The 15469-nt window shown below is 48.2% G+C and overlaps 1 protein-coding gene across 9 annotated transcripts in view; it reads right to left on the bottom strand.

Annotated features, from left to right (window-relative positions):
- usp34 (ubiquitin specific peptidase 34) overlaps positions 1 to 15469 on the bottom strand; it is a 446082-nt gene that overhangs the window by 291095 nt on the left and 139518 nt on the right. For all 9 annotated transcript variants that reach the window (XM_072507777.1, XM_072507780.1, XM_072507781.1 and 6 more), the window contains exon 15: positions 2573 to 2787. In XM_072507777.1, coding sequence (XP_072363878.1) covers positions 2573 to 2787 — 215 coding nt within the window. The remainder of the gene's footprint in view (positions 1 to 2572; positions 2788 to 15469) is intronic.

Here is a 15469-nt window from a genome sequence, read left to right as displayed (position 1 = left end):
TAGATTTTATGGGCCAAATGGCCTCCTCCTGCACTGTAGGGATTCTCACACAATCACAAATATTACACTATCCATCCAAGGACAGTGGCCAGAATGATTCACTTGCTCTCCAAGTACCAAAAAGGAAACATTGTATAAATAAAATAAAATCATACTCCTCATTGAAGCATGAGCGCAGTTAGAGGTCTCATCAAATGTCTTTCTAAACTTTACAGCAGCCATCTACCACTAACTGACCGTAGTGCTAAATAATTATTCGACAAATCACTTGGCCATCCTGCCCTGACCTTCAAAATTTGCCTGTGTATCTTTGTCCCAGGCAGCTGCTCATTGAATGTGCTTTTATTTATTTTAAATGACACAGTCACTAACACATGCGTGAATTCCACGAGTGGGGTCATGACAATAAAATAAGCAGTGCTTCCCAATTTTCTCAACAAGAATTCGGTGGACTAATGCAAAGCTCCCACTCATGCTGATTTTTCTGTGATTAGGAACTGCTGATATGGTACTGCAGGCTCTATTTCACTACACTCCCACCAAGGAAGTCATATGATACAATTGTCTGACTGTTTTATTCTCACAATGGTACAGGAAGGTCAACAGTTTCTGCCAGAGGTTTTTTCTCTACAAAGTAATTGTTGTCTAATTAGGTACCCTCCTGCAGGCCATTTAAAATTGGGAAACAACCCAAATTGAGCCATGGCCAATATATGGGAATGCCCTTTCTTGACTATGAATCTCAAATAAATAAAGCTAATTTCTCCAAATTATCAGGCCCTCTTGCTGCTCGAAGATGAGGTTTAAAACAAAGCTGCCATTTCTGGCCTTCTCTCAAGACTGCTCTTACAAGCCAGTTAAATTCTGCCCACACTGAAAACCATCACTCGAGATTGCTATACAAGTACCACTACTTAAGAAATATGCGACAGGGTGGTAAGATTTGCTCAAAAAAAATGCACTTGCTGAAACCCTGAAAGTAAACTTTTGGTTCAATTCACAATCCTGTTTTTATCCCTTTGCTCCCTTTCCTTCTCCTAAAACTCTCCCACCCATCCCTTAAACTTGCATCTTGCTCTAGTTTCTCTCCCATCTTCCCTTATGGAAATTAATTTTATCCAAAAGATCCACCCCCTACTCCCGTGCCTGTATTCCCACTAAACTGCTGACCAGCTAATTTCTCTTCTACATCCCAATGTTAACGAAAATTGTTAATGGTTCTCTCTCCTCAGGCACTTGCCCCGACCTCCAAATCTGCCATTGTCGCCCCTCTCCTCAAAAACCAAACCTTGACTATCCTTGCAAATCTTCTCCAAAGTACTTGAGCATGTTGCCATGTCCTAAATCCGCCCCCATTTTTCCTGGAACTCCCAAGTTTGAATTCCTCCAATCAGGTTTCAGTCGTATCTCAGTAATGACATCCTGCGTGACCATGACAAAGGTAAACTACTCTCTCCACACCCTTGTCAACTTGTCTGCAGCCTTTGTCACACCTCTCCTATACCTCTCCACTACCTACAGATGGGTCGAACTGAACTCGCCTGGTTACATTCTTTTCATCTAGCCGCAACCACAGAATAACCAGCAATGGTTTATCTTCCTGCTTCCCCTTCCTTTGCTTCATTTACATGCAGACCCTCAGCAACACTACCTAAAAACAAAGCATTTGTTTTCACACACACTGATGATACCTATCATAACTCACCACCACATCTCTGAACTGCTCCAGTGTCTTTACATTATCAGATTGCTTGCCTGACATCCAGTGCTGATGAGCAGGAATTTCTTCCAATTAAAACATTCAGAAGACCAAAGCCATTGGTCTCTGTCCTCAATACAAGCTGTATTCCCTAGACACATCTCCATCCCTTCTAGCAACAGTTTGAGCTGCTATATAAATGTAAGTTGTTGCTGTCGACAGCAAAACATAGAGCCAGTATTGCTCCATGGTACTTGGGGGGAATAAACAGCCTTTCATAGAATTTACAGTGCAGAAGGAGGCCATCCGGCCCATCGAGTCTGCACCTGCTCTTGGAAAGAGCACCCTACCCAAGGTCCACACCTCCACCCTAGCCCCATAACCCAGTAACCCCACCCAACACTAAGGGCAATTTTGGACACTAAGGGCAATTTATCATGGCCAATCCACCTAAGCTGCACATATTTGGACTGTGGGAGGAAACCGGAGGACCCGGAGGAAACCCACGCACACACAGGGAGGATGTGCAGACTCCACACAGACAGTGACCCAAGCCAGAATCGAACCTGGGACCCTGGAGCTGTGAAGCAATTGTGCTATCCACAATGCTACCGTGCTGCCTCATGAGCTCTGCAGTCCAAACTCCCTGGCTCTTACTGCATTGTCACATACAGTAAACTCCCACCACGCAAGCTTTCCGATAAGCTTAGTATTATTGGCTTTGAAATCAAAATTAAATTGCATTAAAAAAAAAATCAAAGTTAGTTTGGATCATTATTCAATGCATTCACAAGTCTCAAGCAACATTGGTAGACAACATGCCGTTTTTTAATTTTTCTACTTATTCTGAAAATGTGTACACATTTTCCTTACCTTGACTAAGGTGTTCATGGTAGATAGAGGCAAGATTGGGTAGGTGTTGTTGAAGGTGAGATGTAAGTTCTGCATGAGAATTGATCTGGACCAATTCTTCCTCGCAACCAGACTCCTCCCCATCAAAGTCTGCCATATTCTTTTCAGACTTCGCACTGACCTGAGAACTGCTACAACTGACGTCATCTGCACTCATCATATCATCACCCAAGTGTCTGTAAGACAAATAAAGTTTACTTGTGGAATCCTATCTGCACAGAAGGTAACTTCCATAGAACAGGTCAGTCAATATTCACACACAATGCTAGTGTAATTTCAAATGCATGAAACAGCATTCAACGATCAGAAAAGCACTGTTCTCGGGATTAAAATTATTCTCATAGAAACTGGTCTATGGCATGATAGACTCTCGCCCAAGTGGGTAGAAATATTAGTTTTCCCTTTGTTTACCTTCTATTCCATCAAGACTGTGGACCAATGCATTAGTATAAAATCACCAAAGTGACCTCAGCATTCAATGCAGTTAATACATAGGATGAAGTCCAGACTAAAACTAATTAGCCTTGCTAGATTATGTACATGCAAAGCAAAGCGATGGATTGCGGCATTGCTTCATAAACTATTTTCCAATGTGATCCCATTTTAATTCACCACCCCTTCTCAAGGCAATTAATGATGGGCAACTAAGGCTGGCCTTGCAAGCGATGACCACATCCCGTGAATAAATATATTGGGGGGAAAAGTGAAAATTAGTGTGACCCCAGAAATAAAATATGAGAATATTAAGTACGCTATTTAAATTTTATATATTATAGATCAACATGTAATAATATATCAAATAAATATAGTAGCAGTGTGGAACTTTTGGTTTCACTGGTTCCTCAAATTTCTGAGACACCTAATTTGCCAGGGTAACTGGAGATAGACTGGGCACTTCTCAGGTCGGATAGTGGCAGCCTTCGGCCTATTCGTGAGTTTGATACACAGTGAGTAGTGATTGTAGGGATTTGAGCAACAGGTGAAGCTAGCATTTCACGCTGCTGCTGTGCAGGAACAACACGAGTGATATCGCGAGCAGAATACTAGTCATGCTAAAATGACATTCTGCATGCCACATAAATATGAATTTCAGTGCCAGTGCAATATCACATAGACAGGCTGTACATCTCAACGACTGACGGATTGTATCAAACAGCATGTCCTTTTGGCTGTTTGCCATAGACAGAGTAGATACTGTACTTGGCCATTCCATGTTTGCCGGCATGGTGACACAACCTCACATCGCCAGAGACCCAGATTTGATTCTGACTTTGGGTGACTGTGTGGGTTTACACATTATCCCAGTGTCTGCATGGGTTTCCTCCGGGTGCTCCAGTTTCCTCCCACAATCCAAAGATGTGCAGGGTAGGTAGATTGGCCATGAAAAATTGCTCCTTGTGTCCAAAAGTGAGGTGGGGTTACGGAGTTAGGGCAGGGGAGTGGGCCTATGTAGACTGCTCTTCCAGAGGGTTGGTGCAGGCTTGATGGGCTGAATGGTCTCCTTTTGAACTGTAGAGATTCTATGATTCTATAAAAATGGTTGCTTGGTAGTACAGAACTGAGTATTGCTGAAATAAGAGAGACATGCATTTGAAACCTGTGTCTTGCGGCAGATGCAAGAAAGCCAAGTATCAAAGGTTGCCACAATTTATACTGCATGAGAAGAGGGTGCTGATTGGTTGGCAGTAAGTGGCACTGAACTCTCAATTTAAAAAATATGCTGATAGTGTGTATATATAACCTGAGAAGCTGAGTTTTTTCCCATTGGGTAACTGAACCACAGAGACCAAGAGTTCTAGCTTTGATGCTAGATTCATAGAATTTGAAGTGCAGAAGGAGGCCATTTGTCTGCAACGGCCCTTGGAAAGAGCACCCTACTTAAGCCCATGCTTCCACCCTATCCCCATAACCCAGTAACCCCACCTCACCTTTTAGGACACTAAGGGCAATTTATCATGGCCAATCCACCTAACCTGCAGATCTTTGGACTGTGGGAGGAAACTGGAGCACCCAAAGGATACCCAGGCAGATGTGGAAGAGCGTGCAGACTCCGCACAGCCAGTGACCAAGCTGGGAATCGAAACTGGGACCCTGGAGCTGTGAAGCAACTGTGCTAACCACTGTGTTACTGTGCTGACCCAGACGATCTCATCTAAGGTGGTCATCTGAATGGTAACACATGACCTCAAAACCTCACTTGTGAAGAAAGCTAATTGCTAACTGGAAGTGTGATTGGCAGTTAAAAGGCCAGAATTAAATTGTGATGCCCTTTCCCTATGCAATCAAGCCTGACATGTTAATAAACAACAGTTGGGGAGGTATGTCAACAAATCTGTACAAAAGGAACAGAGAGGAAAGGAAAGTAAAAGGATAAAATCAGCAAGGAAGAAGAGAGTCTAATTCAAGAAACTTCAAGAAAAATCTCATTAACCTAGCATTCCAATTATGTATATTTAAACGCCTCAGAAAAACAAATTCTCTTCATTTTTAGGTTAATTAGATGTCACATTTCACATAATCCCATATGCTATATTGATTTACAGAAATTTTATTTGGCTAATAAAATGAGATGAATACACAATTTTGAGGATTTTCCTGGCTAACCCTTTATTTGACATGCTATTTTGCATATTTAATTATGAGCTGCATTTATGCTAAATTTTAAATGAGCATCACAAAATACAACATTTATAATAATTACATGTTTCATAGTTTGCCTTTTATCTTCCAGATCTTTTTATTTCTGGTTCCTGATATGAATTTCGTTTTGTTTAGTCATCTTCTCTAGGCCTGCTATTCCTAACTCACAAGCTCCAATGTTTATGCTAGTTACCTAGAACATACAGTGCAGAAGGAGGCCATTCGGCCCATCGAGTCTGCACCGACCCACCTAAGCCCTCATTTCCACCCTATCCCCGTAACCCAATAACCCCTCCTAACCTTTTTGGACAGTAAGGGCAATTTAGCATGGCCAATCCACCTAACCTACACGTCTTTGGACTGTGGAAGGAAACCGGAGCACGGGGAGAACGTGCAGACTCCGCACAGACAGTGACCCAGCGGGGAATCGAACCTGGGACCCTGGCACTGTGAAGCCACAGTGCTATCCACTTGTGCTACTGTGCTGCCCTAAATTAATTTTTTTATCTGGCTATCTTTCTAAACGTTCGATTTTTACTTGCTCCTGTCGTGATATCCACATTAACATATTATGGTGCAATCACACACACACTGATGGACAGGTAGTTGGACCAACCAACACACACACATCGCAGCCAATCACCAGTGAGAGCACACGCACTATAAAACAGGGAACACCACAGTTCCCGCTTATTCTACCAGGAGATAGCTCAGAGCACAGAGCTCACAGCATGCCACTCAGACATACACCATGTGCTGAGTGCCTCACTAAGAAAGTGCTAGGGCTGGGTCCACAGGTTAGCTGGTGAAGTACGAACCACAGCCAGAAGTTAATAGTTATTATTGTACAGAATAATAAAACAGAGTTGTACCATCTACAACCGTGTTGGTTCGTTTGTGTATCGGAACATCCAACACGACATGATACCAGGATTGGAAACTCGCCAGCGACTGTGAGACCTACCTGCACCTCTTCAGAAACCCGCCATCCTGCGCCATGGAAACCATCAGCCCGCCGCAGCCGCTCCGGATCGCTGGAAATCTTGGCGTCAACTGGAAGCTGTTTAAACAGCGCTTCCAACTCTTCCTGGAAGCCACAGACAGGGAGAATGCATCGGACACCAGGAAGATCGCCCTCATCATCTCCACGGCAGGGCAACACGCCATCCACATCTACAACTCCCTGGCATTCGCGGAAGGCGAGGACAAGACGAAGTACAAGACGGTCCTTCTAAAATTTGAGGAACACTTCAGCGTGAAAGTTAATGAGAGCTTTGAGAGGTACCTCTTCAAGCAGCGCCTGCAGGGTAAGGATGAGCCTTTTCAATCTTATTTGACACATCTCCGTATCCTCGCGCAGTCCTGCGGCTATGAGGCCACCTCCGACTCCATGATTCGGGATCAGATAGTTTTTGGGGTCACCTCGGACACCCTACGCCAGCAGCTGCTCAAAATAAAGCGCCTCACCCTAGCCACCGCCATCGAGACCTGCGTCCTCCACGAAAACGCGACCAGCCGGTACTCCCAATTCCAGGCAGCCGAATCGGCACGGCAGGGGTCCTACGAGGCCGAGCGGGTCCAGTCGATCGAGTTCCTCCCGGCCCGCGGCCCGGATGAGGGCGGCCATTTCGCGCGCTTTCCGAGGACTCCCGCGCTTGTACGCGCCAAAAGAGGGGACGTCGACGCAGAGGGATGGGTTGCGCAGGCGCGCTCTACGCAGGACCGCACCGCGCATGCGCGGTGGCGCAACGAACACCATGACGTGTGGCAACGGTGGATCCGCACACTTAAAGCGGCAATGTCCAGCCAAAGCGCGACATTGCCTCCGCTGTGGCAGGCTGGGCCACTACGCTGCCTGCTGTCGAGCAGCTCAACCTGCCAACACTCCGCAATTCCGCCAGCCTCGCAGGGACGTGCGGGCCATTCAGCCCCCATACACAGAGTCATACCCGGACGATGTGCAGACCGGTGATACCGACGATCGGGAACCCTTCCGCATTGCGGTAATAAACAAGAACCGGATGTCCCCAAGTCGGACCCACCAGCCGATGCCAGTGCACAGCATTAATCCGGGCGATGAATGGTGTGCCACCCTAACGGTCAACCGATCACCAATCACATTCCGCTTAAGACACTGGTGCCTTCGCCAATCTCATTGCATGGTCAGCCTTCCACACCTTGAAGGTTAAACCACCGATTCTGCCATCCCACTGTCAGCTGGTTGATTATAACGGAAACGTTATCCAGGCCATGGGGTCCTGCCAGCTCGAGGTTGCACACAATTCACATACAGCCACACTGTCTTTTGAAATAGTTGGATCCTCGAAGGACTCTCTGTTAGGCGCACAGGCGTGCAAGATCCTCCACCTCGTTCAGCGAGTACACACTTTGTCTCCAGAAGGCACGTCCGATTTCCCGGATGCAGACTTTAGGGCGCAGCTCCACCCACTCCTCGCCCACAACCAGGAGGTTTTCGAGGGCATGGGCACACTGCCCTACACTTACAGAATACGGCTCAAACCAGACGCCACCCCGGTCATTCACGCACCTCGTAGAGTCCCAGCACCACTCAAGGACCGCCTCAAGCAGCAGCTGCAGGACCTGCAGGACCAAGGAGTGCTTTCCCGGGTCACAGAGCCAACGCCATGGGTTAACTCCATGGTGTGCGTAAAAAAAAGCCCTCCGACGAGCTCCGGATCTGCATCGGCCCGAAAGACCTGAACAACAACATCATGAGGGAACACTACACCATACCCAAGCGGGAAGAAATCACGAGCGAAATGGCTCGGGCTAAAATTCTCACCAAGCTTGATGCCTCAAAGGGTTTTTGGCAGATTCAACTGGATCAGTCTAGCAGGAAGCTGTGCACTTTCAACACTCCCTTTGGCAGATACTGCTACAATAGGATGCCGTTTGGCATCATCTCGGCATCCGAGGTGTTTCATCCCATCATGGAACAGATGATGGAGGGCATCGAAGGCATACGAGTCTATGTTGACGACGTCATCATCTGGTCCACCACACCACAGGAGCACATCAATTGTCTCCAGAGTATCTTTGCACGGATACGAGATCAGGGCCTGCGCCTCAACCGAGCCAAGTGCTCTTTTGGCCAAACTGAGCTAAAGTTTCTGGGGGACTACATATCCCGGTCAGGGGTGCGTCCGGATGCCGACAAAGTGGCAGCTATCGCAGCCATGCCGCAGCCGGCAGACAAGAAGGCAGTGCTACGCTTCCTCGGGATGGTCAACTTCCTGGGGAAGTTGATTCCCAACCTTGCCTCGCACACAACGGCTCTTCGCCACCTGGTCAAGAAGACAACGGAATTCCAGTGGCTGCCCGCACACCAGAAGGAATGGGAGGAGCTCAAGATCACCACCGCCCCGGTATTGCCGTTCTTCGACACCACTCAGGACACAAAGATCGCGACTGATGCCAGCCAGTCCGGCATTGGGGCGGTACTCCTGCAACGGGACAACACTGCATCATGGGCCACGGTCGCCTATGCCTCGTGGAAATGACCCCCACAGAACAGCGCTATGCGCAGATTGAAAAGGAGTGCCTGGGTTTGTTGACCGGCATCAACAAATTCCACGATTGTGTGTATGGTCTTCCGCAGTTCACTGTGGAGACCGACCATCGCCCTCTGGTCGCCATCATTCAGAAGGATCTCAACGATATGACCCCTCGCCTCCAGCGCATTCTGCTCAAGCTCCGGAGGTACAACTTCCAACTTGTCTACACCCCGGGAAAGGACCTCATCATCGCGGATGCCCTGTCCACAGCAGTGAACACACCGCCCGAATCGGAGGGGTTCGTCTGTCAGGTCGACGCACAAGTAGCCTTCACATCGGCCAATCTGCCAGCTACTGATGCACGTCTGGCCCACATTCGCCGTGAGACTGCGGCTGACCCCCTTCTACAACGTGTGATGCGCCACATGACGGAAGGGTGGCTCAAGGGGCAGTGCCCACAATTCTACAATGTCCGGGACGACTTGGCCGTCATTGATGGTGTCCTCCTAAATTTGGACCGGATTGTGATCCCACACAGCATGCACTCGAACAATTGCACGAAGGCCATCTCGGAGTTGAAAAGTGCAGGCGGAGGGCCCGATAAGCTGTGTACTGGCCGGGCATCAGTGAAGACATCGGCAACATGGTGCTCAACTGCCCCACCTGCCAAAGGTTTCAGCCAGCGCAACCCCGAGACACTTCAGCCTCATGAGTTGGTCACGTCCCCCTGGGCAAAGGTGGGTGTGGACCTCTTTCATACGCTCGGCAGGGACTACGTCATTATAATGGACTATTTTTCAAATTATCCGGAGGTCATACGCCTGCACGACTTGACATCATCAGTTGTAACCAGAGCATGTAAAGAAACCTTCGCTCGCCATGGAATTCCGCTCACCGTCATGTCTGACAACGGGCCCTGTTTTGCGAGCCAAGAATGGTCTTCTTTTGCCGCTTCATACGACTTCACACACATGACGTCCAGCCCTTTGCATCCCCAGTCGAATGGCAAGGCGGAAAAGGGCGTCCATATCGTGAAGCGGTTCCTCTGCAAGGCTGCTGATGCCGGATCTGACTTCTGTTTAGCCCTGCTGGCCTATCGCTCGGCCCCACTGTCCACGGGCCTCTCGCCAGCCCAGCTGTTGATGGGTCGCACCCTCAGGACAACTGTGCCGTTCATTCATGTTCCTAAACCCGACCATGCTCCAGTAATGCAAAGGATGCTCAGCAGAAGGTGGCACATGACGCTCGGGCAACTGATCTTCCTGCCCTAGCGCCTGGAGACAACGTCCGAATACACCTACCGGAGGGTGGCTGGTCGGCAACCGCCGAGGTTCTCCGCCGCGTGGCTCCCCGCTCGTTCCTGGTTCGCATGCCTGACGGCTCCATTCGCCGCCATAATCGGCGGGCCCTTCGGCTGCTTCCGCGCTCGCTACATGATCATGCACCGGTGCCACGCCCTCCTGTTGTCCCTGATGTCGACTTCGTTGAGCTTCCTGCCACTCTGCCTATTCCTCTCTCGCCCGTGGCCAGGCCCATTCCTCAGCCGGTGTATCCTGACCCACCCTTGAGGCGGTAAACCCGAATTCGGCGCCCACCTAATAGACTGGACGTATGAGCCTGTTTGCACATTGGACTCACTGAATTGTTTTGCAATACTGTTATCGTGTTTCTTTCTTGTCGTTCCAGAAGTTCTCTTTCGATATTTGCTGATTGCACTTGTTTTGTTCGTGGTACAACCTCGTTGCTCTGTTGCACCTGACACCTTCCTATGTATATAGGGAACATAGGCTGTCAGGGAAGGACACAAGTGAAATGTGGAACTTGTTCAAGGAACAGGTACTACGTGTCATTGAAATGTATGTCCCTGTCAGGCAGGGAAAAGATGGTCGAGTGAGGGAACCATGGTTGACAAGAGAGGTTGAATGTTTTGTTAAGAGGAAAAAGGAGACTTATGTAAGGCTGAGGAAACAAGGTTCAGACAGGGCGTTGGAGGGATACAAGATAGCCAGGAGGGAACTGAAGAAAGGGATTAGGAGAGCTAAGAGAGGGCATGAACAATCTTTGGCAGGTAGGATCAAGGAAAACCCCATGGCCTTTTACATATATGTGAGCAATATATGAGAATGACTAGAGCGAGGGTAGGTCCGATCAAGGACAGTAGCGGGAGATTGTGTATTGAGTCTGAAGAGATAGGAGAGGTCTTGAACGAGTACTTTTCTTCTGTATTTACAAATGAGAGGGGCCATATTGTTGGAGAGGACAGTGTGAAACAGACTGGTAAGCTCGAGGAAATACTTGTTAGGAAGGAAGATGTGTTGGGCATTTTGAAAAACTTGAGGATAGACAAGTCCCCCGGGCCTTGACGGGATATAACCAAGGATTCTATGGGAAGCAATGATGAAATTGCAGAGCCGTTGGCAATGATCTTTTCGTCCTCACTGTCAACAGGGGTGGTACCAGGGGATTGGAAAGTGGCGAATGTCGTGCCCCTGTTCAAAAAAGGGACTAGGGATAACCCTGGGAATTATAGGCCAGTTAGTCTTACTTCGGTGGTAGGCAAAGTCATGGAAAGGGTACTGAAGGATAGGATTTCTGAGCATCTGGAAAGACTGCTTGATTAGGGATAGTCAGCACGGATTTGTGAGGGGTAGGTCTTGCCTTACAAGTCTTATTGAATTCTTTCAGGAGGTGACCAAGCATGTGGATGAAGGTAAAGCAGTGGATGTAGTGTACATGGATTTTAGTAAGGTATTTGATAAGGTTCCCCATGGTAGGCTTCTGCAGAAAGTAAGGAGGCATGGGATAGTGGGAAATTTGGCTAGTTGGATAACAAACTGGCTAACCGATAGAAGTCAAAGAGTGGTGGTGGATGGCAAATATTCAGCCTGGATCCCAGTTACCAGTGGCGTACCGCAGGGATCAGTTCTGGGTCCTCTGCTGTTTGTGATTTTCATTAATGACTTGGATGAGGGAGTTGAAGGGTGGGTCAGTAAATTTGCAGCCGATACGAAGATTGGTGGAGTTGTGGATAGTGAGGAGGGCTGTTGTCAGCTGCAAAGAGACATAGATAGGATGCAGAGCTGGGCTGAGAAGTGGCAGATGGAGTTTAACCCCTGAAAAGTGTGAGGTTGTCCATTTTGGAAGGACAAATATGAATGCAGAATACAGGGTTAACGGTAGAGTTCTTGGCAATGTGGAGGAGCAGAGAGATCTTGGGGTCTATGTTCATACATCTTTGAAAGTTGCCACTCAAGTGGATAGAGCTGTGAAGAAGGCCTATGGTGTGCTAGCGTTCGTTAACAGAGGGATTGAATTTAAGAGCCGTGAGGTGATGATGCAGCTGTACAAAACTTTGGTAAGGCCACATTTGGAGTACTGTATACAGTTCTGGTCGCATCATTTTAGGAAGGATGTGGAAGCTTTGGAAAAGGTGCAAAGGAGATTTACCAGGATGTTGCCTGGAATAGAGAGTAGGTCTTACGAGGAACGGTTGAGGGTGCTGGGCCTTTACTCATTAGAACGGAGAAGGATGAGGGGCAACTTGATAGAGGTTTATAAGATGATCAAGGGAATAGATAGAGTAGACAGTCAGAGACTTTTTCCCCGGGTGGAACAAACCATTACAAGGGGACATAAATTTAAGGTGAATGGTGGAAGATATAGGGGGGATGTCAGAGGTAGGTTCTTTACCCAGAGAGTAGTGGGGGCATGGAATGCACTGCCTGTGGAAGTAGTTGAGTCGGAAACATTAGGGATCTTCAAGCAGCTATTGGATAGGTACATAGATTACGGTAAAATGATATAGTGTAGATTTATTTGTTCTTAAGGGCAGCACGGTAGCATTGTGGATAGCACAATTGCTTCACAGCTCCAGGGTCCCAGGTTCGATTCTGGCTTGGGTCACTGTCTGTGCGGAGTCTGCACATCCTCCCAGTGTCTGCGTGGGTTTTCTCCGGGTGCTCCGGTTTCCTCCCACAGTCCAAAGTTGTGCAGGTTAGGTGGATTGGCCATGATAAATTGCCCTTAGTGTCCAAAATTGCCCTTAGTGTTGGGTGGATGTTGGGTGGAGGTGTTGACTTTGGGTAGGGTGCTCTTTCCAAGAGCCGGTGCAGACTCAATGGGCCGAATGGCCTCCTTCTGCACTGTAAATTCAATGATAATCTATGATTAATCTAGGACAAAGATTCGGCACAACATCGTGGGCCGAAGGGCCTGTTCTGTGCTGTATTTTTCTATGTTCTATGTTCTATAGTTTAGCCTCATGTACATGTTGTAAATATTGCACACACATACTCAGATGCACTCAGTACACACCAATATTTATTACCATGTGGGCACATATCCTTGTGAAAAGGGGGGATGTCATGATATCCACATTAACATATCATGCTGCAATCACACACACACACACTGATGGACAGGTAGTTGGACCAACCAACACACACACAACATCGCAGCCAATCACCAGTGAGAGCACACGCACTATAAAACAGGGAACACCACAGTTCCCGCTCATTCTACCAGGAGATAGCTCAGAGCACAGAACTCAACAGCATGCCACTCAGACATACACCATGTGCTATGTGTCTCACTAAGATAGTGCTTATAGGGTCTATAGGTTAGCTGGTGAAATACGAACCACAGCCAGAAGCTAATAGTTATTATTGTACAGAATAATAAAACAGAGTTGTACCATCTACAACCGTGTTGGTTCGTTTGTGTATCGGAACACCCAACACGACAGCTCCTATTCCAATTTTCACGTTTCACTACTCTGTCCATCTACTGTATATCAACAATATTAGCTTGTGGTGCTATTTTCTGTGTTGGTCTCTTGCAGAGGGCTCTCATTGCCCTCATTTAAAACCAAATTAACATGACCAATGCCTGGTAAACGAATTGCAGCTCTCCTTGCACATATTGCTCAACTTCAGCACTCTGAAGTAGTAGGATACACATATTAGTTTGGAAGGGCCAAATCAATCTTCTTCTATGGGAAAATATCACCTTGGTGATTACAACTGTTCAAAAGTCCACAACTTGAATGCCTCCCTGCTTTTTAGCTGAAAGAGACAGCACAGAAGTCGGCTTCAAAATAGAAGTCTAATGAAGGAATAATAACTTGTACTACATTATTAGCAGAAACAGCTAAAGCATTATAGGAACACAGGGCTTAGGAGCAGGAGTAGGCCGCTCGACTCTTCGAGCCTGCTCTGCCAGTCAATAAAATCATGTCTGATCTGGTTGCAGTCTCAACTCCACTTTCCTGTCTGCTCCCCTCACCTTCCTTCTCAAGAATCTATCTAACTCAGCCCTGAATAATTTCAATAAAACTATGGAGCCAGAAGAGAAACAGGATTGTTTAGCATTTGTCATCAGGCAGTCTACATTATTAAAAGGACTGGAATGAACAAAGCAACCTTGTTGTGATTTTTCTTGCACATTTTTCGAATTAAACAAAAGCATTGGAGGCAATAGTTCCTTGGTAACACTTCGACCAAAGTCAACTTGCCGATCAATCAACATCCTTTTTTCAGATAATCGTCCCCCACCCCTCCCACTCCCAAAATAAGGCATTCTTGTATCTGTCCTCATGAATACAAAACATGAGGCCCATCCTCATACACCGCCCCCTCCCCATACACCCCCTCCCTCCCCCATACACACACCCATACTTCCCCATACACACACACCCCTCCCCAATACACACACACCCTTCTCCCATTCACACACACACCCTTCTCCCATTCACACACACACCCTTCCCCCATACACACACACCCTTCCCCATATACAGACCCCCTTCCCCATACACACAACCCCTTCCCCATACACACAACCACTTCCCCATACACACAACCCCTTCCCCATACACACAACCCCTTCCCCATACACACAACCCTTCCCCATACACCCCACCCCTTCCCCATACACACAACCCTTCCCCATACACCCCACCCCTTCCCCATACACCCCCCCTTCCCCCATACACCCCCCCTTCCCCCATACAGCCCCCCTTCCCCCATACACCCCCTTCCCCCATACACCCCCCTTCCCCCATACACCCCCCTTCCCCATACACCCCCCTTCCCCCATACACCCCCCTTCCCCATACACCCCCCTTCCCCCATACACCCCTTCCCCCATACACACCACCCCCTTCCCCCATACACACCACCCCCTTCCCCCATACACCCCCCCTCCCCCATACACCCCCCCTCCCCCATACACCCCCCACCCCATACACAACCCCCACCCCGATACACACACACCCTCCCCCATACACACACACCCTCCCCCATACACCCCCCTCCTCCAAACACACACACACACCCTTACTTCCCCAAACGCACACACCCCCATACTTCCTCATACACACACACACACACTTCCCCATACACACAAACACCCTTCCCCCATTCACACGCACACCCTTCCCCCATACACACCCCATTCCACCATACACACCCCCATCCCCATACACACCCTGCCCCAAACACACACCCACCCCTCCCTCATACACACACATCCCCCCCATACACACCCCCCTTCCCCCATATACCCCCTCCCCCATACACCCCCTCTCCCCATACACACACATACCTCCCCATACACACACCCCCTCCCCATACACACACACCCCTCCCCATACACACACCCCTCCCCATACACACACCCCTCCCCATACACACACCCCTCCCCC

This window comes from Scyliorhinus torazame, chromosome 1 (genome assembly GCF_047496885.1).
Source record: "Scyliorhinus torazame isolate Kashiwa2021f chromosome 1, sScyTor2.1, whole genome shotgun sequence".
In the NCBI taxonomy this organism is placed as follows: Eukaryota; Metazoa; Chordata; class Chondrichthyes; order Carcharhiniformes; family Scyliorhinidae; genus Scyliorhinus; species Scyliorhinus torazame.
This window is presented reverse-complemented; position numbering and strand designations above follow the sequence as displayed.